Source organism: Schistocerca cancellata, chromosome 4 (assembly GCF_023864275.1).
Source record: "Schistocerca cancellata isolate TAMUIC-IGC-003103 chromosome 4, iqSchCanc2.1, whole genome shotgun sequence".
In the NCBI taxonomy this organism is placed as follows: Eukaryota; Metazoa; Arthropoda; class Insecta; order Orthoptera; family Acrididae; genus Schistocerca; species Schistocerca cancellata.
Genome location: NC_064629.1, coordinates 598554028 through 598579268, shown reverse-complemented (window position 1 = coordinate 598579268; position 25241 = coordinate 598554028). Strand labels below are relative to the sequence as shown.

At 42.9% G+C, this 25241-nt stretch overlaps 1 protein-coding gene across 3 annotated transcripts in view; it reads left to right on the top strand.

Annotated features, from left to right (window-relative positions):
• Positions 1–25241, top strand: part of LOC126185134 (protein phosphatase methylesterase 1) — an 87972-nt gene that overhangs the window by 18502 nt on the left and 44229 nt on the right. For all 3 annotated transcript variants that reach the window (XR_007536956.1, XR_007536957.1, XM_049927967.1), the window contains exons 2-5: positions 14222–14408; positions 14483–14592; positions 14947–15192; positions 23751–23816. Coding sequence is in view for 1 of the 3 variants with exons in the window: in XM_049927967.1 (XP_049783924.1) it covers positions 14222–14408; positions 14483–14592; positions 14947–15192; positions 23751–23816 (609 nt within the window). In the remaining 2 variants the exon portion in view is untranslated. The remainder of the gene's footprint in view (positions 1–14221; positions 14409–14482; positions 14593–14946; positions 15193–23750; positions 23817–25241) is intronic.

The following is a 25241-nucleotide window of genomic DNA, read 5'->3' as shown; positions in this document are numbered from 1 at the left end:
AACTAGGCATAGAGTTGAGCTAGGCTTGGATGACAGAAATTGGTATGTCATTCCATGATGCTTCAACTGTGGCATAGAGTCCATCAGTCACAATGGCTGGTGAGTGGTGGCTGTGCTGGTCGGGGCAACAGTTGAACACCCTGTGCATTGAGGTATGTCAGGACAGCCTGGGCAATGTATGGTCATGCATTATCCTGTTGAAAGCTAATGTCACAAGGCCCTCAAAACAGCTGCTGTCAAAATAACTGCCTATATAAACCAGATGTGATGATGATGATATGTACCCAGTGGCACCCATACCATCACATCAGGTTCTGGTCTTGCATGAAGTTGACAAATGCAGTCTGGTCATGGTCATGTTTGCTGGTGTGGCTGTTTTCTGCAGCAAGTACATAAATATTTATTTTATAAATTAAAAATGCTATTTTCTTGCCGCAATCTATATTTATTTGTGTTACAGGTGCATTTTGCCTTTGTATTAAGGCATCTTCCAGGGATTTAATCTGGAATAATATAGTTTGTTTTTATACTATATTAATAGATTAGAAAACTCCTCATGTCCTAATTTGTACATTACTAGACTATTACTTATCATCATTTGCTTTTCTGGCCAAAATCAGCATGTTCTCCTCTGGTCATAGGTTAGGCGTCACACTGTCACATCACTTATAAAATGTAGACACATTTTCCACAAAATTTAGCTTGTGAAATATGAAGACAATACACAATGATTGTCACGTGAAAATGTGTCAATGCTTTATAAGTGAAATGAGTGTGCATCCTCTAACCAAAGACTAGATGAGAGGAAATGCAGATTTTGACTGGAAAAACGAATAACATGAACCGTTTCCTCACCTGTAAATGTCGCATATAAAAACAAACCTGTATTTTTTTCCATATTAAGTCTACTGAAGATGTAACACGAAAAACATGTCTGAAACATAAATATAGTTTGCACCAAGAAAATGGCAATTTTAATTTATAAAATAAACTGAAAATATTCATTCTCCTTGGAGCCTCCACACACAGTTACATACATCGTGAAATTGTATGCTGAACTGAGACTCGTCTAAAAAAGGCATGGTGTCACTGATCTGTTAGTGCTTTTGTCGGAGGCATATTCATCTACATGCTTCCCTTTGTTGCTGCATCAAGGGAAGCCTCAACAATGGTCACCAGACTGACAGTTTGTGGAGCTCAAGACATCAGTGTACTGTCCATGTGAATAGTTGTCTTGCTGCAAAGAAGCCAATTTTATGACTCGAGGTGCACAATATGATATGTCTGTCTGATCCTGCACTGCTAACTAAACAACACATCTGTCCTCATGGGTGCTAATCACATGGAACTCCATAGAGTCCTGCATGGCAATGAAAGTGGCGCTCCAGTGCCCCTGAATTACGTATTTGCAAGACAGTTAAGGGGTCCCAACCAGTGTGAGCAGCAATATTGCAGACCAATGAACCACAGGTCTCGATAGATCACAAACCTTCTGCTGTCGAATTCTGACTTGGTGGTAGGCATTTATCCCTGTTACATGAATTTATCACTTGATTTTATCACTTACAACCAACATTCAAATATGATTTTCTGATTGAGAAATCCACTTCATAATTGTTCCTTATATACCGAATTTAGATGCTATTACTCCTATCTAATTTGTATTTTGCAAATGCAGACATGTAGTACATTTTGTGCCAATTTGACATTTGTAGCTTGCCGCATTTGTGCTGTTCCAATTTTAATGGAAAAAGTGTACTTTTCCAATATCGCATTCTTAAAAGAATCTCACTTTTCTAACAAATATTTATAAGTAAGATCTCAGAGCATTTGTAACATTATCAAAGACTCCAGTTACAAATCTAAAAATATGCACCTGAATTCCTTTGATCCCCTCTTTCCATCTGACATGGTGAAGATATATGTATAGATCACCACCAGAATTCAAATTGATTTGGATGCTAAAGAAAACATGGGCTATATTAACTACAATGTTCTTGATATTTGTCTAACCGTGGTAAGTAGAAAAACTGTCAGTTATTGTTGTCACTGAGTTTGCAAAATTCCATTAATCAAATTCTGTCCTTAATTGTGGGTAATCCGTTGAATTCTTACTTTGAAGTTAAGAATATGATGCTTACATTTAGTGGGGTTGACCAATAATGTGAATAATTTTCTCTCTCTTGTTCTTGATTGTGTGTTGCTTGTCTCTTGGTACAACAGAACTGTTCAAAATTTGCCTTATAACCTGAATCTTTTTAGAGTGCAGTTTCTGAGAAAGACTTCTTATTTACAGGGTCATTTCAGCCTTTTTTTTTTTTAATTCCTGATTGACATGATGTTGCAGTTTCAGGGTAATTGTTCACCAGTAGCAAGATTTTATGTTCTGGGAGGAATATCCCTATGAACCTCAGAAAATTTGCTTCAAAATCTGTATTTTGTTCTCATAAATTCGTCTGCTTTCATATATATATGTGTATACATAAAATGCTTGATATATTATGTGCCATAATCTCGTGGCATGTTAACTGATGTCAGTGGTGTTCATCCACTCTCCTGTTATCTCCCTCCTACTGTTGTAGGTAGTATCACTACTAACTTCATATCATCAAATATTTTTGCTGGACATTTTACTAAAAAATCATCAAATTATGCACAAGCAAGACTAAAAACTTTCTAGTTTAAGTCAGGTTCAGTTAGGTTAGTGACATCTGACATTAATAAGTGGAACACCAGTCAAGTTGAGATAATTTGCAAAGTTGCTGGAATTAAAAAAGCCTCAATGCAGAATGAATGTACATTTCCAGAAAACTGGTATATGCACTGGAATAGGTGAGTTGTCAGTTGCAACTAGTAGAGAATTTCTCACTGACATCATTTTTTATAACTATTAGGTATCGATATGGATGGTACACAGTTCTTAAAAAAAGTGGCTCACTTTATATGGAACCTTACATTTAATAATTGATACCTGGTTGGTTACAGTGAAATGTGGGGGAGATATGTTAAACACTTTCTGTATTTGGAGCAATTGCCCAAATACAAAACATAAGAGGGGGGGTTGGGTAAAGCCTTATGGTAACACTCAGCTAGGATATTAATGCAGATGTGATATTTGGACTATTACTCATACACAAGAAAAATACTATATTTGATTTGTAAGCAGAACAGGGGAAGTGTGACTATGAAATCTTTCGCAACAGATTTATTGTTGTAAATGTTCTCAGTGTAATTATCGCATTAAATTTCAACCAAAAAAAAAAAAAAGAGCTTTTGGCAGTATTTGCCATTATATTGGCAGGAAAGCACCTGACAGTTAAAGCAAAAGAATTACACAGATATAACTGATACTATGTAATAGTGCCCACTGTGACCCGATGTTACATTAGAGCCAACAACGAAACTTCACTGACATTGTCTTTATTTGCATCAAAGTATGTCGTTTTTACTCCTGCACCTCTAAGAATCATCCACAGCAGTCACCACTACATCAGTTAAATCTGTTTAATACTTTTTTTTTTTTTTTTTTTTTTTTTTTTGACAGTCAGTTGCTTTCTTGGCACTGGCAGCAGTGGACATTGTGAAAAGCTTGAATTCTCATTTGAAATTAAAGTGACAAGTGCTCTGAGACCATTTAATACAAAAGAGGAATAAGTTTGTATGTTGGCTAATGTGGTTATACATCTAGTACTGCTTCATTTGACGCCTTTCTGAGAGACAATCTCCACTCCTTCCAAATTAAGAATGTACTAGCTTGAATTCAAAGAAATAGTATCGACAGCAGTTGAGAGATACACATGCCAAATAAATTAACAAGCGATGAAGCTGATACTCCTTTTTACACAAGAAGTGTCAAAACACTGTTGCAGAGACAACAAAAAAAACATGCCAAATTTAAACGAACGCGAAACCTCCCAAGATTGGCTATCTTTTACGGAAGCTTGAAATTTAGTGCGGACTTAATGTGAGTTGCTTATAATAGTTTCCACAACGAAAGTTTGTCTCGAATCCTGGCAGAAAATCTAAAGAGATTCTGGTCATAATGTAAAGTATGCTAGCAGCAAGACACAATAAATGTCCTCTCTGTGTGATAGCAATTGAAATACTATTGATGACAGTGTTGCTAAAGCAGAGCTACTAAACACAGCTCCTAAGAGGACAACGTAAACATTCAAGAATTTGAATCAAGATCAGCTGCCAACATGAGTAACATAGAAGTAGATATCCTCGGGGTAGTGAAGCATTTTAAATCACCTAATAAAAGCAAGTGTTCTGGCCCAGACTATGTACCAATTAGATTCCTTTCAGAGTATGCTGATGCAATAGCTCCATGCTTATCAATCATGTACAACTGCTCACTCAACGAAAGATCTGTACCCAAAGATTGGAAAGTTGCACAGGTCATCCAATATTCAAGAAAGGCAGTAGGAGTAATCCACTATCATTAACGTCGATGTGCAGCAGGATTTTGGAACATATATTGTGTTCGAACATTTATGAATTACCTCAAAGAGAATGGTCTGTTGACACACAGTCAACACGGATCTCTCCCCCCTGCGGGTTCGGGGGTTAGAATAGGCCCGTGGTATTCCTGCCTGTCGTAAGAGGCGACTAAAAGGAGTCTCAAATGTTTCGGCCTTATGTGAGGTCCCCTCTCGGGTTTGACCTCCATCTTTCTAAATTATTCCGAAGAGCGAGCCAATTGGGGAAGGGCGCCTTACGTGGTGCACTGTATCCGTCGTGCATTGAGACCTTTAGCCGGCTTTTTCGTCGTTGCAATGGTGTCCCGTTCGTTTTCCATCTCTTGGGCGAGGATACGTCCCTGGGTGCGATTCCCACGCTGCACTCTGCAGTGTTTCTTTTAACTGCGACGACGACCTTGGACAGTTTTGCACCTAAGATCCAGCACGGTAGCCAGTCCGTTGTGGTGGGGCCGCCATGTACCCTCTTGGTTGTAGCCCCCTGACAACACAGGGATCGCTCTACTGATGCCTGCGCCGTTAACTCCCCACGTATGCCAAGGAGTAGATGCCCGTCTCCCTGGGGCATCAGGACTCCCGGCAATGGACATCCTGCCAGGTGGCTATTGCTGCAGCTGGGTGGCGCCCGTGGGGAGGGCCCTTGGTCGTAGTAGGTGGCATCAGGGCGGATGACCCACAATGAAGCGTGGTACATCATCTCTCGCTGGCGGCCTGCCGCCAGCAGTCTCTAAGCGTTCTCGGGCTCAATTTAATGCTGAAAAGTACAATCCGAAAACGTTCCCCTCTCTGGCCACGCCGTGGGAGGAGCGTAAGTCTCAGGATGGAGGTAATAGTTATTCGCCCCGCTTCTTAGTTTGTACGAGAGCTGATGGGGAGTCTTTTCTCTCCACAAAGCCTCAGTTCTTCGTCGAGCATTTAGAGGACAAGTTTGGGGAGGTGGAGGGCTTGTCAAAAATGCACTCTGGAACGGTCCTGATCCAAACGGCATCCTCTGCCCAGTCACGATGGTTGCTTGCTTGTGACAAGTTGGGGGATGTTGCTGTTACGATCACGCCACATAAGAGTTTAAATATGGTTCAGGGAGTTATTTACCATAAGGACCTTCTTTTGCAGTCTGATGACGAGCTGCGCGCCAACTTAGAGTGCAGGGGTGTACATTTCGTCCGGCGCGTTCATCGGGGTCCGAAGGAAAATCAGATAGCTACCGGTGCCTTCATCTTGGCCTTCGAGGGTGATACGTTACCGGAAAAGGTCAAGGTGATGGTCTACCGATGTGCGGTGCGGTGCTTCAAGTGCTGGAAGTTCGGCCATATGTCTTCCCGCTGCACTTCCAGCCTCACATGTCGAGATTGCGGACGCCCGTCTCATCCCGATACTCCATGTGCCCCGCCTCCCATCTGTGTCAACTGCGGGGAGCACCATTCACCTTGCTTGCCTGACTGCAAAGTCTTTCAGAAAGAGCGCAAAATTATGGAATATAAGACCCTGGACCGGCTGACCTATACTGAGGCCAAAAGGAAATATGACAGACTCCATCCTGTGAGAATGACATCTTCTTATGCAGCCGCTACGACAACTGTGCTAGCCCCATCAGTTTCGAGACTTCCAGCCAGCTCGATAAGCAGTAAGACTCCTCCTGCCCCCTTGCCCATGGGGGGCTCTACCCAACCGGTTGCTCCTGCACCACCTACCTCAGGAGCAACCTCCTCCCACCCGTCGGGGACGTCCGTCCCCGCTTCTCAGCCGGAGAAGCGTCTAACTTCTTCGGCTACTCTTGCCCGTAAGAGTTCCCTCGGGACCCTCCCTTCCCAGGGTTCCACCAGCGGGAAGGATGACGGCCGCCAGTGGCATAAGTCCTCACCAGCGGCCGGGCATAGGGCTTCACGATCCTCCTCTGTCCCGGAGACTGAATCGGTGAAGCCTTCCCAGCCGGTGCAACCCAAGGTTCAGCGAGAGAAGTCCAAGAGAAAGACCTCTAAGGCCAAAGAACTTGCGGTGGCACCAACCCCACCGCACCTTTCGCGCTCTGCGTCTGAGGATGAAGTCGAGATTCTAGCGTCCGCTGAGGACCTTGATCTCGCTGGTCCCTCAGACGCCATGGATGCCTCTCGTACGGGTACTGAATCGGTGGCAGTGAGTGAACAATCGGCGTAAATTGCCTTCCCAGTCCTTTCACGCCTTTCTCAGCCATGGACAATATCATCCTCCAGTGGAACTGCGGCGGTTTTTTCCACCATCTAGCTGAGCTCCGACAACTTATCAGCCTTCACCCTTTCTTCTGCATTGCTCTTCAGGAAACTTGGTTTCCAGCAATGCGAACCCCCGCCCTCCGTGGCTATTGGGGTTATTATAAGAACCGGGCAGCATATGAAAGGATGTCGGGTGACGTCTGCCTCTATGTCCTTCACACTCTGCACAGCGAGTCTGTCCCTCTCCACACACCTTTAGAGGCTGTCGCTGTTCGGGTGTGGACGCCACAGGCTGTTACCGTCTGCAGTCTTTACCTTCCACCGGATGGTGATGTCTCGCAGCATGTCCTGGCTGCGCTGATAGCCCAATTGCCGCCACCTTTCTTGCTTTTGGCGACTTCAACTCCCATAACCCTCTGTGGGGTGGGTCAGTGGCAACAGGTAGAGGCGCCATCGTTGAGCATTTATTGTCGCAGCTCGATCTCTTGATTTTAAATGATGGTGCCTTCACACACTTCAGTGTGGCGCATGGCACATACTCCGCCATTGACCTTTCAATATGTAGCCCTAGCCTCTTACCGTCTATCCAATGGAGTGTGCATGACGACCTGTGTGGTAGTGACCACTTTCCGATCTTTCTGTCACTACCACAGCGTCACTCTTCTGGGCGCCCTAGCAGATGGGCTATGAATAAGGCTGACTGGGACTTGTTCTCCTCCACTGCCGCTCTTGAGTCTCTCTCTAATGACGACACTGATGCGGTGGTTCAATCGGTCACCACCGGCATCGTTACTGCCGCCGAATCTGCCATTCCCCGTTCTTCTGGGTCCCCTCGGCGGAAGGCTGTGCCTTGGTGGTCGCCTGAGATCGCTGAAGCGATTAAAGATCGCCGGCGGGCGCTCCAGCGTCACAAGCGACATCCCTCCTTAGACCACCTTATCGCCTTCAAACGGCTGCGTGCGCGGGCCCGCCTCCTTATCCGCCAAGGCAAGAAGGAGTGCTGGGAGCGGTATGTGTCCACCATTGGCCTCCATGTCACTCCTTCGCAGGTCTGGGCCAAGATTCGACGCGTCTACGGCTATCGGACCCCTGCCGGCGTCCCTGCGCTCTCACTGAATGGAGCAGTTTGTACTGACTCCGACGTCATTGCCAATCGCTTAGCAGAGCATTTTGCTATGAGTTCCGCTTCTGCGAATTACCCCCAGGCCTTCCGCTCCATTAAAGAGCGGATGGAACGTCGGAGCCTTTCGTTTCGCACCAACCACCCAGAATCTTACAATGCTCCATTCAGTGAGTGGGAATTTCGCAGTGCCCTAGCTGCTTGCCCTGATACTGCTCCTGGGCCAGATGGCATCCACTGTCAGATGCTGAAACACCTTTCAGTGGACTGCCAGTGGCGCCTTCTCGATCTTTACAACCGTCTTTGGGTCGAGGGGGTGTTTCCGTCGCAATGGCGGGAAGGCGTTGTCATCCCCGTTTTGAAACCTGGAAAGACCTCTCTGGAGGTGGACAGCTACTGCCCCATTAGCCTCACCAACGTTCTTTGTAAGCTTCTCGAACGGATGGTGAGCCGGCGCTTGAATTGGGTACTGGAGTCTCGGGGCCTTCTGGCTCCGTCTCAGGGTGGGTTCCGGAAAGGCCGCTCTGCCGCCGACAATCTGGTGAGCCTGGAGTCGGCCATCCGTACTGCCTTTGCCCGCCGTCAGCACCTGGTCGCTGTCTTTTTCGACATGCGGAAGGCGTACGATACGACATGGCGTCATCACATCCTTTCTACGCTTCATGGATGGGGTCTTCGGGGCCCTCTGCCGATCTTTATCCGCAATTTCCTGTCGTATCGTACCTTCCGCGTGCAAGTCGCAGCCTCCTATAGTTCCACCCACATCCAGGAGAACGGTGTGCCACAGGGTTCTGTTTTAAGTGTCTGCCTGTTTTTAATAGCCATTAACGGGCTCGCTGCGGCCGTGGGAAATTCTGTCTCTGCTTCCCTGTATGCTGACGACTTCTGCCTTTATTACAGCTCTACTGGCATTGCAGCTGTTGAACGTCAGCTACAGGGCGCTATCCGTAAGCCGCAGTCTTGGGCTGTAGCGCATGGGTTTCAGTTTTCGGCAGCCAAGACCCGCGTTATGCATTTCTGCCGGCGCCGAACAGTCCATCCTGAGCCGCGGCTTTATCTTGCTGACGAACTCCTTGCTGTGGTGGAGACCCACAGGTTTTTGGGGGTGGTTTTCGATGCCCGGTTGACTTGGCTGCCTCATATCCGGCAGCTTAAACAGACGTGTTGGCGGCATCTAAACGCTCTGAGATGCTTGAGCCACACCCGCGGGGGCGCCGACCACTCTACCCTGTTGCGGCTCTACCAGGCGTTAATCCAGTCCCGTCTGCATTATGGGAGCCTGGCTTATGGCTCAGCATCCCCATCTGCGTTACGGGTGCTGGACCCAATTCTCCACAGCGGGATACGCCTTGCCACTGGTGCTTTCCGCACCAGCCCTGTGGACAGCGTACTAGTGGAGGCAGGTGTACCTCCACTGCGGTTCCGGCGCCAACGTTTGCTGGCCGCTTATGCTGCCCATGTTCTAAGCTTGCCCGGGCATCCAAATTATCGTGTCCTGTTCCCGCAATCAGTCGTCCATCTGCCAGACCGTCGGCCCCGGTCGGGTTGTCCGATCACCGTACGCGTCAAGGAGCTTCTCTGCGGGCTTGGGTTTTTCCCTGTTCCACTTCCTTTCCGGGCGCCTCTGCGTACACCCCCGTGGTGTGTTCCTCGCCCTTGCCTTCGGCTCGACTTGGCACAGGGCTCGAAGGACTCGGTCCCTCCAGAGGCCTTCCGCCGCCGCTTTTATTCCATCCTGGCCACGTATCAGGGCTCTGGAATTGTTTACACCGACGGTTCGATGGTTGCTGGTCGTGTCGGGTATGCGCTAACTCTAGGGGACCATTCCGAACAATGGTCCTTGGCGGCTGGCTGCAGCGTTTACACTGCTGAGCTAGTCGCCATCTTTCGAGCCCTAGAGTATATCCGCTCCTGCTCAGGTGAGTCCTTCGTTATCTGTAGCGATTCCCTGAGCGGTTCACGAGCTCTCGACCAGTGTTTTCCTCGTTCTCGTCTGGTGATGGCTATCCATGAGTCCCTGCATACTCTTGCGCGTTGCGGCCGCTCTGTGGTCTTTGTGTGGACCCCCGGTCATGTCGGTATCCCGGGCAATGAACATGTTGACCGCCTGGCGAAAGAGGCCACGAGTAAAGCATCTCTGGATGTTGGCCTCCCAGAGGCTGATTTGCGGGCAGTCCTCCGCCGAAAAGTTTTTGCGCTTTGGGACGCTGAATGGCGCGATTGGATTACACCCAATAAACTCCGTGCCATTAAGGAGACGACGACTGTGTGGCGGTCCTCCATGCGAGCCAACCGCAGGGACTCAGTCGTCCTTTGTCGGCTCCGCATTGGCCACTCCCGGCTAACACACAGTTATTTACTGCGCCGGGAGGACCCTCCTGTATGTCGCTGCGGGGCGGCTTTGACGATGGCCCACATTCTGTTGGCCTGCCCCCTTTTAGCTGTGGTCAGGCTGACATTTGCGCTGCCTGATATGCTCCCTGCCGTTTTATCTGATGACCCTGTAGATACCTATGTATGTTACAAAAATTAGCAATTAACCCTAAATAATGAAAAGTGTTAGGTCATCTACATGACTGCTAGAACGAATTTGTTACACTTTGGTTACACGATAAATCAGTCAAATGTAAAGGTTGTAAATTCAGAATTACAATTAAGAACAACTTAAATTGGAATTAACACATAGAAAATGTTGTGGGGAAAGGTGAACCAAAGACTGCGTTGTTTTTTACTGCAGAGCTTTATGCTGTTCTCCAGGCTGTCCAATACATCCGTCACCATAAGGGGATACACTATATTATATGCTCGGATTCGCTCGGCTCTCTTCTCAACCTCCAAGCTCTTTATCCCATTCATCCTCTGGTCCACCGGTTTCAGGACTGCCTGCACATGCTCCACTTGGGAGGCATCTCTGTGACATTCCTCTGGCTTCCAGGGCATGTTGGTATCTGTGGAAACAAGGCAGCTGATATAGCAGCAAATGCTGCCGTCTCTCTCCCTTGGCCCATTGTTTGCATGGTTCCCTTTGTCGATCTACAGAGTGTTTTATGTCATCGTGTTGCTCATTTATGGTACACACGTTGGTCTGCACTTCCCAATAATAAATTACAGGGTGTCAAACCTCTTCCCTGTCCTTGGACCTCTTCCTCTCGGCCTTGTAGTCCGGAGGTGGTAATTTTAAATAGACTCCAGATAGGGGACTGTCTTTTTAGCCATCAACATCCTTTAAGTGGCAGTCCTCCCCCGCTTTGTCCCCACTGCTCTCAACCATGGACGGTGAGACACCTTTTACTTCACTGCCCCTATTTTAATCTGCTACATGCCCATTTACAGCTGTCACCTGACATATCTTCACTTTTAGCAGATGACACCCGCTCACCCGATCACATCCTTGAGTTTATCAGTGTCAGTGAGATGACATCGGTCATTTGAAGCTCTTTTTCGCGGAAACCACCCCACCTTCAATAGCAATTTTCTAAGATTTCCTTCAGTTTTGTTACCCTCCTCCTTGAGTTTTGCTCCCATTGCTGCTCATTTGAAATTCATCTTTTTACCCTTTGCTAAGCCACAGAATGGACACTTATGACCATAGCAATTTTACACCCTAAAACCATAACAAAAAGGTTGCGTTTTGTTGGCAGAACACTTAGAAGATGCAGCCGATGTACTAATGAGACCGCCTGCACTACACTTGTCTGTCCACTGTCGGAATACTGTTGTGCGGTGTGGGATTCTTACCAGATAGGATTAAGAGTACATTGAGAAAGTTCAGAGTAGAGCAACACATTTCATGTTATTGAGAAATAGGGGCGAGTATGTCATTGACATGATACAGGACTTGGAGTGGACATCATTAAAACAAAGGCGTTTTTTTGTTGCGACGTAATCTTCTCATGAAATTTCAGTCACCAACTTTCTCCTCTGAATGTGAAAATATTTTGTTGACGCTGATCTACAGAGGAAGAAATGATCATCATAATAAAATAAGGGAAATCGGAGATCACACAGAAAGATGCAGGTGTTCGTTTTTTCTGGACACTGTTAGAGACCAGAATTATACAGAATTATTTGGCAGAGGTTTCATTGAAGCCACTGCCAGATGCTTAAATGTGTTTTGCAGAGAATCTGTGTAGATGTAGGTATTATATCTGTAAGACTGTTGGTGAAGAGAGAGTGCATATGGTGTAATTTGCTAGATTGTATGGTCATAACTGTCACTAAAATGCTTTGAGAAGGTTGCAAGTTGTTCAAATGAAATGGATACAGCCATGTTTACTTGATCCAGTTTTCGTTACTTGATGTATTGATGGTTTTCCCAAATCATTACAAGTAAATTTGTGAAGGTTTCTAGTAAATGAGGCATTTTCCTCCTTAAATTCCCATTGATAATATTGGCAGAATGAAGTAAATTTGGACACACTGTTTATTATTGTCATGGTGTTGTTTAATTTTGGAATTTCATGGTTACTTTATTAATCTGTTTTTTCTTTATTTTATTTATTTATTTTTTATATACTTCTACCCAATTAAGTTCAGTCTGTGTTATATTATAATCTGTGACACTGTAATCATCACAGATGTTCAGTTTAATAAAATCAGTAAGCAAAGACATAAAAAATGGGTTGTGACAAGATTAGATGTCCAGTCCTAAATAGCAAGATTTTTTTTTTTTATGTATATCAGCTGTACTCAGAAACATCCAATTGTCATTGAAAAATGCTTTAAGCATTATAATCTCACAAAACTGTGAATTACAGGAGCTGATGAGGTCAATCGATATAGTGTTACTGATAGTCATTTAATTTAAGAAAAAATGTTTACTATTAAAAACTTCCAATTTTCTTATTTTTTGTCATTTCATGCTTTAGGTACTCTGTCTTTTTTAGTTTCCTCACATTTATGTTACCTTGTTCCACATTTTTGCACTGTGATTGTTAAGTTTCAAATTCTACTTGTATTATAATTTGTATATTACTGTCACTGTACTAGTGCATATATTGATCCGTTGTCTTCGTTGATTCATTACTCTCTCCTTTTTTTTTCCATATTTCAATTCTCGTGATGTTTACATATGCTGAAGACTGTACAAGGTCATAATTTCTGCTCACTGTTTCTCTAACACCTGAACATCACACACAAACTTTCCAGTGTTACCAATGTTTCATAGCAAAGTGTCCATTGACTTGTAGTGTTATTGCGGTACACAAATGTAATCCATTATGTGAACTACTGGCAGACTGATGAGTCTTTCCCATCCATTTCTGTTTGAAACTATAGACACTCATTTGGCCCTGCATGTGCTGTATTGCTACGTTCTCACCTTTCATTAGGCACTCTTCTTAGTCTTGTCTACTTATATCCAGAAACAAACTTCCTTGATCGGTCCATCTTCAATCCATTCATCTGACTATGTATCACGCTAACCTCTTTCATTTTGGTCATAGTTGTAATTGCGTCCTGCACTGTATGCTGTTCCCTTGATCCATTTATTTTCTTTTACCATAGCTCTTAATAATTCTTGCCATAATTCTCTCAACTACCCACTGAGCAATCCTAAGTTTTTAAGATTGTTTTTGCATTAAAAGCCCGCCTCAGTGACAAAAGGCAAAACTGGTAAGTCACATTGATGGAGAGCTTGCATTTCAGGTACATCTGGATCTTCATTTTAAAAACTCTTTAGTTTAGCAAAAGCACGCCACACCTTTTTATGCCAATTTCGGTTTGTGTAAGTGTAATCATTGTCTTCAGTTACCCGTAGTACTGAAACCAATCCAGCTGGTTCTATGACTTCATTGTATATTTGTACTGTTTTCTTTTTGATGTGTTGATTATGCATTTTTTCTTGTCTGTTTACATCAGCCTCTAATTCTTGTGTTATAACATTTTCTTAGGGATGGAATCTTAAATTTTTGTTTTTGTTCTCTCTCTCTCTCTCTCTCTCTCTCTCTCTCTCTCTCTCTCTCTCTCTCTGTCTCTCTCGCTTCCCCCCTCCCTCTCTTTACTTTTTTTACTTCATCTCATCTCCCTGTATCCTTGTGTGTTTCTTGCGCTCTTTCAATAAAAAGTGGTAGTGTTAAGTTTACAGTTTTTATTAGGCTTTGTCTGCAGTTGACAACATTGTTTGCTAGGAAAAGACAGTTAGCCAGGTATGAGAAGTTCACACTTAAAACAGGTGGAAAATGAAGTTTAAGGTTATAGAGTATTCAGTTTCAGAATCTAATAGTTTTACCTGCGTGGTGCTGCCCTTGTCATTAGCGTTGTGTAGTATAATCATTCTACAATGCAGAGCTACATTTTGTTCTCACTCACAGCCCCTAGTGATCTTTGTCTTTTAGAATATACATTCTTTTCTTCTTTGAGACTGGGTCTACAGAACAAATGGCAACTGCTGGTAGCATTAAATAATTTAAACATGTGTTATTGTTTTACAGAAGGCGCCTTGCAGTGGGCAGTAAACGTGATTACGCTCCCACAAAATGGAATAAATATTTCAGTGAATATGAAGATGTGCATGTTCGAGAAAACACATTTCGTGTGTATAAGCGAGGTGACAGTGGTCCTGCTTTGGTTTTATTACATGGTGGAGGATTCTCTGCACTTACTTGGGCAGTCTTTTCAGTAAGTAAATTCTCCAATCTACAACTGTTGCACAATTAATTTATATGATAGTGTCAAAGTCTCAATGTTCATAGGCATCGGTGACAAACTTGGTTGCGTGCCGAGTTCTGGCTATTGACCTGAGGGGTCATGGTGACAGTGAAACGACAGATGATGAGGACCTGTCTGCTAAGACAATGGCAAGGTAGGTTCATTAAACAAAAGGTTTTGTAAATTTCTAAATCTTCCTCATGAAGTTAGCTAAAAAGTATTGCTAAATGAGAAAAATATTTTGTAAGGAGTTTTGACATAGGATGATAGTAAGATTTTTACAGAGGAACAGTAGTAACACTTTTCATTAAAGCTTGTACCCAGTTCTCACTTTTCTAATTTTCCAAAGAAATGAGTCGTCATAAATATTTGAAGTGCCATTCCAATTTTAACTATTACATCTACAGACTGTATTAAATTTGAATCTTGAGTAATGTCTTACAGTCACCAGGAATAATTTTCATGAGCGATGATATTGTTTTTTGAGTGTTCTTATTTTATTTTTTAGTGATGTTGGAGATACTATAAGCATGCTGTATGGCACTGATGCTCCCCCAGTAATTTTGATTGGACACAGCATGGGTGGGGCAATTGCAGTTCATGTTGCTGCTGCTGATTTAATACCATCACTTTGTGGACTTGTGGTAATAGATGTTGTTGAAGGGACTGCTATGGATGCTCTTACAAGTATGCAGAGTTTCTTACGTAGCCGCCCCACTGGGTTCAAATCAATAGAACAAGCTGTCGAATACAGGTAAGTGCTCAAAGCTTTCAGCTGGCAAAAATATGTATGCTATCATTAATTAAGGGGCTTAGTAGTAAATAAAGAATATCAGTTAAATACAGTGTACAAGACACACATCCTTCATTCTCAATTGTTGCATATGTGGGTGTCTTATTAGCATCTAATTGATTTTGTTTTGAGTGTTTTTACGTTGCTGAAGAAGCCTAAAAATGTAATTAGCAACATATATTCTACTAAAATTCCCATATTATACCTTTGAATTTAGCCATTCAAGTAATTTTACAAGGCATCACCAAACATTTTAATGGGAAATAGTTTTGCAAGTTATCAGATTCTTTCTGCCACATGTATAAAATGAGAAACTTAATCCATGGTTAAAATGTTGTTGTAAACAATATTACTCTCTTATGGATCAATTTTGTTTGCTGTCTGCTCACTTCAGGGCACAATTAGTTTATATTGTCGTACTCAGTTTGATAAACAAATGACTTACTTTCTTATGAACGGTTGATTCTATCGACAAGGAACCCCTTGAGTGCTAGGTTGCAGAAGGCCAATGATGTTTTCAGCATATGGTGCCCTCCATGTTGTCTACCATGCAACCACAGTATTGGCTGCAAATGGCAACAGTAGTCGGCACTGGATATATCAAATGGTGAGCATAGCATGAGGCTTTCGAGTATAGTTGAACTGCTTAGTTGACTAGTAACTCACAACAGTGCTACAGTGCTAGTGGTGTTGATACAAAGCTGAGCAATAGCAACAATAATCAGAGCAAACATGGCATTATATGTACAACAACAGTTGCCGAATTTGACATTTGGTCAGAAAGGAACTCAAGGAATTTCGCAGAGTGAGAAAGAAATGGCAGATGAAATATTAGCATTTCTGCAAGATGAGTCAGTGGAATGTGTGGTGCTGTATACACCCGACTGTGTGGACAATGTACATGAGGAGTACAATGATGATGATGCTTAACAAATGAAAGTGATATTGAACCGGTGTGGAGTCATGTAGTGCATCATCATTGTTGGCCAAGGAGCCACAAATCCAGTCTACAGTGAAACATAGTAAAGGACAATCGTCCAAGGAGCTGGTACTAAACATAATTACATATATGGAGGATTATCCATAGCATAGTAAAAATAATAAACAAATAAAATTGTGAATAGATATTCAATAAGTGTGCAGCAATATAACAGTGTAACTCATCAGAAAAACTACAGATATTCAAGAGAGAACAAGGTGCACCTGTTACAAAAACTGGTGTTTGTGAATTTCAAGGATGCTTGATTCAGTTTGAAGGATTTGCATGGCAGTGACCTACTATGTCATGCTGCATGCAACATAGATTAGTCATTTCAGGGGAAACAGTGGATGTTTGCGTAACTTGAAACAATACTACAGAACTGGGAAACGTAAGATAATGAAATTTCAAACAAAGCGTTAACTTGACGATGCACACCAAACTGCAGAATTGGCCTGAAAATTTGTAGATGGATAAACAAACTTATCCCATCATTCAGTAAGGAATTTGTGTTTTACTCTGACCAAGGGGGATTTGAAGAGCAAACGCATGTGAAAGAAGCTCTGTAAATTAGAGGTACAAAGACAGTTGTGTGAAAATCGACTAACATCAATGCCTTAACACATTTGTAGACAATTATGCCAATTGTTAATCTGGATGGTAAATTGGCTGGAAAGTTTAGTTATTGTGCTACAAGAAATTGGAGGTGCTCTGCTTCCTACAATTCTTTCACATGTGCGTGATCTTCAGAAGGAATATTTATGTCGCAGCAAGCAAGAATTGGAAAATTGGTGTAAGAGAACTAAAACTGTGGTATGATCACTGTTTTTGGCCAGTAGCTGGTCAAAATAAATTGCTTTTGCTTGATTCCTGGTCTGCGTGTAAAAATAATACTTTTTTAGAGCAAACTATCCCTCCTGAAAAATTTGTGACATTGTAAGTGATACCACCTGGAACCACTGAACAAATTCAGCCTCAGTATGTTTGTTGTCTACCATGCCCCTAAAACACATTATCGCACTATCTGCAGCTCCGCCTTCCAGGATATCCAGTTTCATAATGATTTCAATGACAGACTGTTTCGCATTTGGTTTTATGCCATCACAGTCAATCAGTTCTCATTACCATGTTACACCACTATGAGTGTACATGCATTCTTTAAGAATGGAAACGTAGCTGAACATCCTGCACGATTTGTAACTCCCAAGAAGTTCACCTTTGATCTTGAAGGTGCAAATCTTTGTGATCACTGACACACCTTTTTTCATGCGGTTTTCATGGTCTAAGTTAGTGGTCTGTGTTGAACTTTTCTTGAATGTTGTTGATTTCCATTTTGTGAAGTGTAGTACATACATCCCATTGAAGGTTGATCTCTGCACCTCCTGGACACTCATTTTCTGTCGCCCTTCTGATGAACATGGTGATTCGAACTTATGACCTCACACTCAGGGGGTTCTGTCCGTGTGTGTGTGTGTGTGTGTGTGTGTGTGTGTGTGTGTGTGTGTCTTATGATGATTAACATTAGACAGTAATGTGTTTGTTATGTAATGTGATGCCATAATTGATGTGATGTGAAATAGGCTATTTAGGTCATCAGGTTAAATAACATAAACTTTTTTCTGAAGGTAATAAATCATATTTTCAGAGTTAATTGTTTCCAGTGTATAATGTTACTCAGTGTCTCACAAAATGTTCTTTCTTCTTCAGCCACACTTTCCAAAATTAATAATTCACCAATTTGGAAACATTCATTATTTCAACTCTAACTGTGATTTTAAATAATATTGTCATGTAGAAGAAGGTGTAATTATATGAATGACTTCACTTAACGAAGGTGTATTCAGCACTTGCACATACAAGAGCGTGGAGTGAACAGCCTCCGACCAGAACACATACAGTATATGTACAACTACAGAACATTCCAGTACACTGATTCTTGACATTTGTGGATACTTCTAGAATGTACTTGAACCAAATACAGAAAATAAAATTGTACAGCCCAGGTGAGTTTTGAACTCACGACCCTCCCTGCAACAGTTTAGTATCATAACCGGTACACCACAGTGATGGTGCTACTAGACTTCTTCTGCGACATTGCTCCCTCCTTAAGAGAACAGCGTCTCAGTGTTACGTTCTCATAGCCTGGGACCGAGTCATCAGTCCTGCATACTCCGACTCCCGATGACTGATGTTCACCCTGGTGGTGATCCTCTTAGAACTTCCTTTGCTGCTACACTCTTCATCACCTTTCCGCTTGTTGCCTGTTGCTGGAGCTTCAAATTTACCCTGGGTTGCAGGATCGTTGTGGGGCTTCATTTGAAGGATGTGGACCGTATCTCTGATCTTTCATCGTCTTGTGTTGGGGTCGAAATCTTCAACATCATAAGTGAAATCAGACAACTGTATTACAACCTTATAAGGTCCAAAGTAGCGCCTGAGGAACTTCTCAGAGAGACCAACCTTCCATACAGGAGTGAAGATCCAGATGAGGTCACAAGGCTGGTAGACAACGGGGCAGTGGCTCGCGTTATACCTTCGGCAATTGTTTTCTTGAGCCTGCAGCATGTAGAGTTGAGCTAAGTGCCAAGCTTCCTCAACTCTGGTTAACACCTGGCCGATGTAGTCGTCGTCCACGTCATCAGGATGTAACGGAAACACAGTGTCCACCGTCGTAGTCGCCTCACGCCAGTGCACCAGAAAAAATGGCGTAAATCCTGTGGTGTCTTGTTTGGCAGTGTTGAAGGCAAACATCCCAGTTGCTCTGCTCAACATTGATGAACATTGATAGCATGCTGGTCAAGGTCTTATTAAGGTGTTCAGTTAGCCCGTTAGTTTTCGGATGGTAGGCAGTCGTCATGTGATGAGTAATGTTGGACTGATGGTTTATCTCTGTCACAAGATTCGATTGAAAAACTTTCCCTCGATCCGTAATCAACGGCCTTGGGGCACCGTGTTTTAATACAATGTCTTCCACGATGAATTTGGCTACCTCGGATGCTTTGGCTGTTTTCACGGTTTTTGTAATGGCATTGCATGTCAGATAATCAGTGCAAACAATAATCATTCTATTGCCACTAGCAGACATTGGAAGTCGTCCGAGGAGGTCAATCCCAACATGCTGGAAAGGCATTTCGGCTGGTGGAATTGGTATGAGTCAGCCACGTGGTTTCTGAGGAACTGCCTTTCTCCTCTGGCACTCTTGACAGTGTGACACATAGTGGCGGACACTCCTAAATAAACCTGGCCAGAAAAATCTCTTGCGGATTCTATCGTACGTCTGAATAAATCCTAAATGTCTGGCGTCGGGTGTGTCATGGAATTTCTGTAGAACATCTAAGCGCATGTGTTTAAGAATCGCTGGTAGCCATCTCTTTCCAAACGGATCAAAGTTTTTCCTGTGAAGTAATCCATTAACTACCTTAAATTGTCCTTTCACATCCTCTGACAGACTTAGGGCGAGCATAATTTGAGATATCTTGGCATCCTCCTCCTGCTCAGCAGAGAGATCTTGGAGTGCAGCGAGACATTCACGATCTTCATCAAAGTCTTGATGGTCTTGCACAGGGTTTCTTGAGAGACAGTCGGCATCTTCGTGTTTTCTTCCACTTTTTTACACTATGGTAATGTCATATTCTTGAAGACGTAGTGCCCACCTGGCGAGTCGTCCTGTTGGATCCTTAAGGCCTGTCATCCAACAAAGTGAATGATGGTCTGTAACAATTGTGAATGGCCTTCCATAGAGATACTGTCGAAATTTGCATATGGCCCAGATCACAGCAAGACATTCTCTTTCTGTAGTTGAGTAGTTTCTCTCAGCTTTTGTAAGTGTCTTAGAAGCATAGGCTATAACCTTCTCTTTTCCATCTGAAATTTGTACCAGATCAGCACAGATCCCATACTTACTGGCATCTGCGTGTAGTTCTGTAGGTGCTCTCTCATCATACAAACCAAGTACAAGGTCGGTCAGTCAGAACATTTTGCAGCACATCGAAAGAATCTTGTTGAGCACCACCCCAGATAAATTTAGCATCAGCTTTTACAACTCTTGGAGTGGCCAGGCTTTGATACAATAGTCTTTGATAAAACATCGGTAGTAGGAACATAATCTGAGGAAGCTTCTCACACCTCTAATACTTTTAGGAATAGGAAATTCTGTTATAGATCTCACCTATTCTGGGTCTGGCCGCACACCTTCGTTTGACACAAGGTGTCCAAGTATTTAGATTTCTTTTGCTCCAAAGAGACACTTTCTTAGATTAAGTTTCAGTCTGGCTCGTTGGAGACACTTAAGAACAGCCCTCAGTCTTTATATGTATACATTAAATGTATCTGCGAACACTATAATGCCATCTAAATAACAAAGACACATCATACACTTCAGGTGACTTAGAAGATTATCTATCATCTGTTCAAAAGTTGCTGGTGCATTACACAAACCAAACGGCATTCCCTTAAACTCATACAGGCCCTCAGGGGTGATGAATGCAATTTCCTCACGATCAGCTTCATCTACTTTGGTTTACCAGTATCCCGAGTACATGTCCATGATTGAGAAAAACTTAGCCCCCTTCAAGCAATCTAGTGTATCATCAATTCGTGGAAGATGGTAAACGTTCTTTTTAGTTACCTTACTAAGCTTCCTGTAATCAACACACCATCCTTCTTCCTAACGAGGAGTGCTGGTGACGACCATGGGTTCTGCGAAGGCTGAATGATGTCATTCTTCATCACTTTCTCTAACTCATCGTGAATTATTCGACGTTCCGTTGCTGACACATGGTATGCTCTCTGGCTTATTGGCTGATGGTTTCCAGTGCTAATTCGGTGCTTCACCATCGATTTGTCTAATTTGTTCTTCACCTGTTTATTGAAGCATTCAGAGAACTCTTGAAGAATGGCAAGTAGCTTCTTCTGTTGTTCCTTAGTTAGATAGTCGAGCTAGAAGATCTTGTCTCGTAGTGGTAGCACTAATTTTGCCCACAGACTTGGCATGGGAGGTTTCTATGACGCTCAGCTGTTCTTCAATAAACAGCTCAGTGTTTGCTACGCACGTGTGTCTTGGAAGGATCTGCGGTTCTCAGCGACATTTAACTATCCACAATTCAGCGAATCCATTCTTAAACGAGACGACGGAGGCTGGGATGACTAAGTTATTCTTCAGTGGTATGCTTCTCTTACATTTCACGACAAGATCCATGGGTTGCTGCATGGCATGACATGTGACAGTTACCTTTTTAGTGCTGACTGCAGGACCAAGGAAGATTAACATCTGGAGGAGCACACATAGTCTCCACACACTTGGATGCGCATCTTCCTATCCACAGTATCTCATCTCATCTAGCATAATCTTCGAGCGACCACAATCTATAATTGCCTGACGAGCTTTAAAAAAGTCCCATCCGAGAATGACGATCAATTCTAAGGGCTGTGTATGGCCACTTGTACCCACACAAATCTTTGTGTACATTTTACATATTTCCCATTAGCCACCTTCAGCAGAGATGTTTTGTTGTCGACGAATACGGTTTTCTGCAAGTGGCGATGCTACTTCTCTGAAATGACTGAATATGGTTCTCCAGAGTCCACAAGAGCTTGGGCTGGTCGGCCATCCATGAGGATATCAACGTAGTTTCCTATCATTTTTGTAGTGATTGACGGCGGAAGATTTTTCTCTTCGACGGCCTCACCTCCAAGAAAGGTCGCACCCTTTAGTTTTCCAGGTTGCGGTGGCTAGGTGATTGGCTGGAGCTTGTAAACGGCAATGGAGACCTTGATTGGCGTGTTTGGGAGCGTCCTCTCCAGCAGCTAGCTTGTGTTGGTGACCTACGTCATCCGGCACCCACATCTTTTTGTTCATCTTTGTCGTCCCGGAGTTGGCGTCAGCTAAGATCAGTCTGCTGTCTTCTGGCGCGGTCGTCATCAAATATCTGCTGCCTTTCTAGACAATAGCACACGACATGTCCCAGTCGTCCGCAGTGGAAACATACTGGTTGATTATCCTGGGTCCTCCAGACGTCAGTCTTCATTGGTGCCCAAACAGGTTCCTCATGCGGTATTGTAGGAACATAACTTCGCCTTGGTCTCGACTTTTTCAACGTTTTAAAGGGAAATGAAGGACGAGAGATTGGGTTCAATGTTTGTTCCACTTCCTCCCTTATGACCTCTTGAAACGTTTGAGTTTTTTGCTCACCATGCAATGGCAAATGCCTTCTGAACTTCCTCTCTCACTATCTGACGAAGAACACTTGTGAAATCAGTTCCTTCCTCCATCACAGACATCGATATAACCTTTGGAAGCCATTCAATCTTCTTGCGTGTAAATTTTTTTTTTTTTTTGATGCATTGTCTCGATATACTGGCACCATTTTATGAAGTCATCTGCTGTTGAAACCACCTTCAGGAGTAGGGCTTGATACATGTCCTAAGCAACATCCTTCATGAGATGTGCAACCTTATCTTCCTCCTTCATTCTAGGATCCACTATTTTTCACAGCTCCAAGATATCTTGAATGTAGGATGCTGTAGTTTCTCCTAGATGTTGTGCCCTCCACTTTAATCTATCTTCAGCCTTGCACTTTTGTTGTTGCGTGTCACCAAAATACTTGCGCATTTCCGCCAGGAATACTTCCCAGCTTGTGAACTTCCCCTCGTTGTTCTCATACCATTGCTTGGCAGTGCCCTCCAAGTAGAAAAATACATTAGCCAAACACATGGTGTCATCCCATCTGTTAAATTTGGCTATATGCTCATACACCTTCAGCCACTTGCTTGGATCTTGGCCATCATCACCAGAGAACCTGGAACAATGTCTCATGTGGTGGCACACAGTTGCTGTCATCGTTACATCCTCTTCTTCTTCTGTCTCTGATTGATTACAATCTGTTGAATATGGCGCAAACTAGGATTTCTCGCCACGTAAACGGCGGCTCTGTCGTTGCCTGATGGGAGCCACTGTGTCGTCAATAATGTGCTGTATAACAGGTTTCAATACCCGGCACCTTCACCAGAATAATGTCACTTAGAGGAAGGTGTAAGTAGATGAATGACAAACTCTAACTTCACTTAATGAAAGTTTATTCAACACATGCATATACAAGAGTGCGGAGCGAACTGCCTCCAGCCAGAACACATACAGTATATATACAGCTACAGAGCATTCCAGTACAATGAGTCTTGACATTTGGGATACTTATAGAATCTACTCGAACTGAATATACAAATTAAAATTGTACAGTCCAGGTGAGTTTTGAACTCACGACCCTCCATGCAACTGTTTAGTATCATATCCGCTACACCACAGTGACGGTGATACTCAACTTCTTCTGCGACAATATTTTCAATAAGAAAATTTTTTTATATTGTCATAGCTATGATAATCATTTCCTTACACACACACACACACACATATCCCGTAGCTATGGTTTGTTATTCTCTGTGAATCTTAAGTGTTTGTTTCATATCACGTAGATTGGAAAAAAAATACTTACATGCAACAATTGATATGACATAAAGTTATATACTATTTATTTATGTATTTCAGTGTTCGTAGTGGACAAGTCAGAAATTTGGAGTCAGCTAAAGTTTCTATGCCTGGCCAAATAAAGAAGTAAGTATAATATAGGCTTATAAAAGAAAGTAGTGAAGTAATGTTGTCATAGTAGTGAATGAATGAAACCATTATCTAACCTACAGCAGATTTTAAAACCCAGTAATTTCTATGTAACATTTTAGTAGAATGTTTTCCACCCTAAGTAAGAAGTATATGAAAGAGTTTTACTTGCCGGAATTGTTTGCATGTGTGAAAGAGTTTGAGAAATAAGGCAAGTTCCTAAAATTTCAATATTTTGCATTAAATAGTATAGTGAGAAGTAAACTATGGAATGTCAGAGTTTGGACACTTTTCACTTACGCTTCAGAATTCCAATGCCGAATGTTCTGCTAGTTCACGTACTCCAATAAATGCAGCCATGCTTCATCAGATAAAAGGGCATTTCAGGATTATCTTCATCATGGGCAGTTGCAGTACTAATGCCAAGCTACAGTATGTGCATTGGTCAGTCAGTGCGCTAGAGTAACTTGGTAAAGTTTGAGTTTGTGCACAGCCCTGTGAGCCGATGCTATTGGTGAATCAGTCTGAAGTGCTACAGTTGGCCCACTGAAAGAAGGTCTGGGGCAACCAGTGTCTCTTTTGCCAGTGCTTCTACATGGCTGTTTGTTGTTAAACCATGTAGATTACATGATTACGACCATCACACCAGAAGATTTTAGAGCCATTACAGTGCCAAACTACTGAAATGTGAAAAAATATTAATATCTCGAGGATCAAAACACTCTTATCTTCATAATTAAAAAGAAAAGGTTTGGAAATATATTGTGAGGTAAAGAAAAGATTTTAATGTTTCAGTATGTATTTAAATGCATAGCTGCACCTGTTGCCTGCATCTTACGGAAGAGAGTAGACTCCACAGTCTCCAGTGTGTGTGCATTCAAGATCAACATCTCCTGTTTCAATATCACTGTCTTTACTGTGCTGCTGCTGCTATAATCCCCTAACCTCTTACTAACTCTTCCACTCTGTGTTCCTGTGCAACTTCTCATTACCATTCCTTTATGGGAGTAATAATGCCCAATGCCTCGTACACATTAAAAATTCAATACCTTTTGAATTCAAATTTTTATTTCTGTCTGCAACATTCAGATTTCTCCTGAGCCCAAACGAATTCCTCTGTGTTGAAATGGCAATGATATGGTGGATGGCACAATACTTTATGACCGTTTTCCTTGCAATTTTGTTAATGTCATAAATGATATACGATTTATGGTGTTTCCAGATTTCAAGATTTGTCAGGGTGTATATGACCCGGGAGATCTGGGAAAAACCCGGCAATTTTTTTCATCTGGGAGAAAACTGGGAATTTTTTAGAATTCCAGGAATTTTTCATTGTTTTAGTTTTCAGTTAAATTTTTGTAATTTTGGCTGGTTGAACCGATACTCTAAGAAAGGATATTACTGTATCCCGCTACTGCAGCA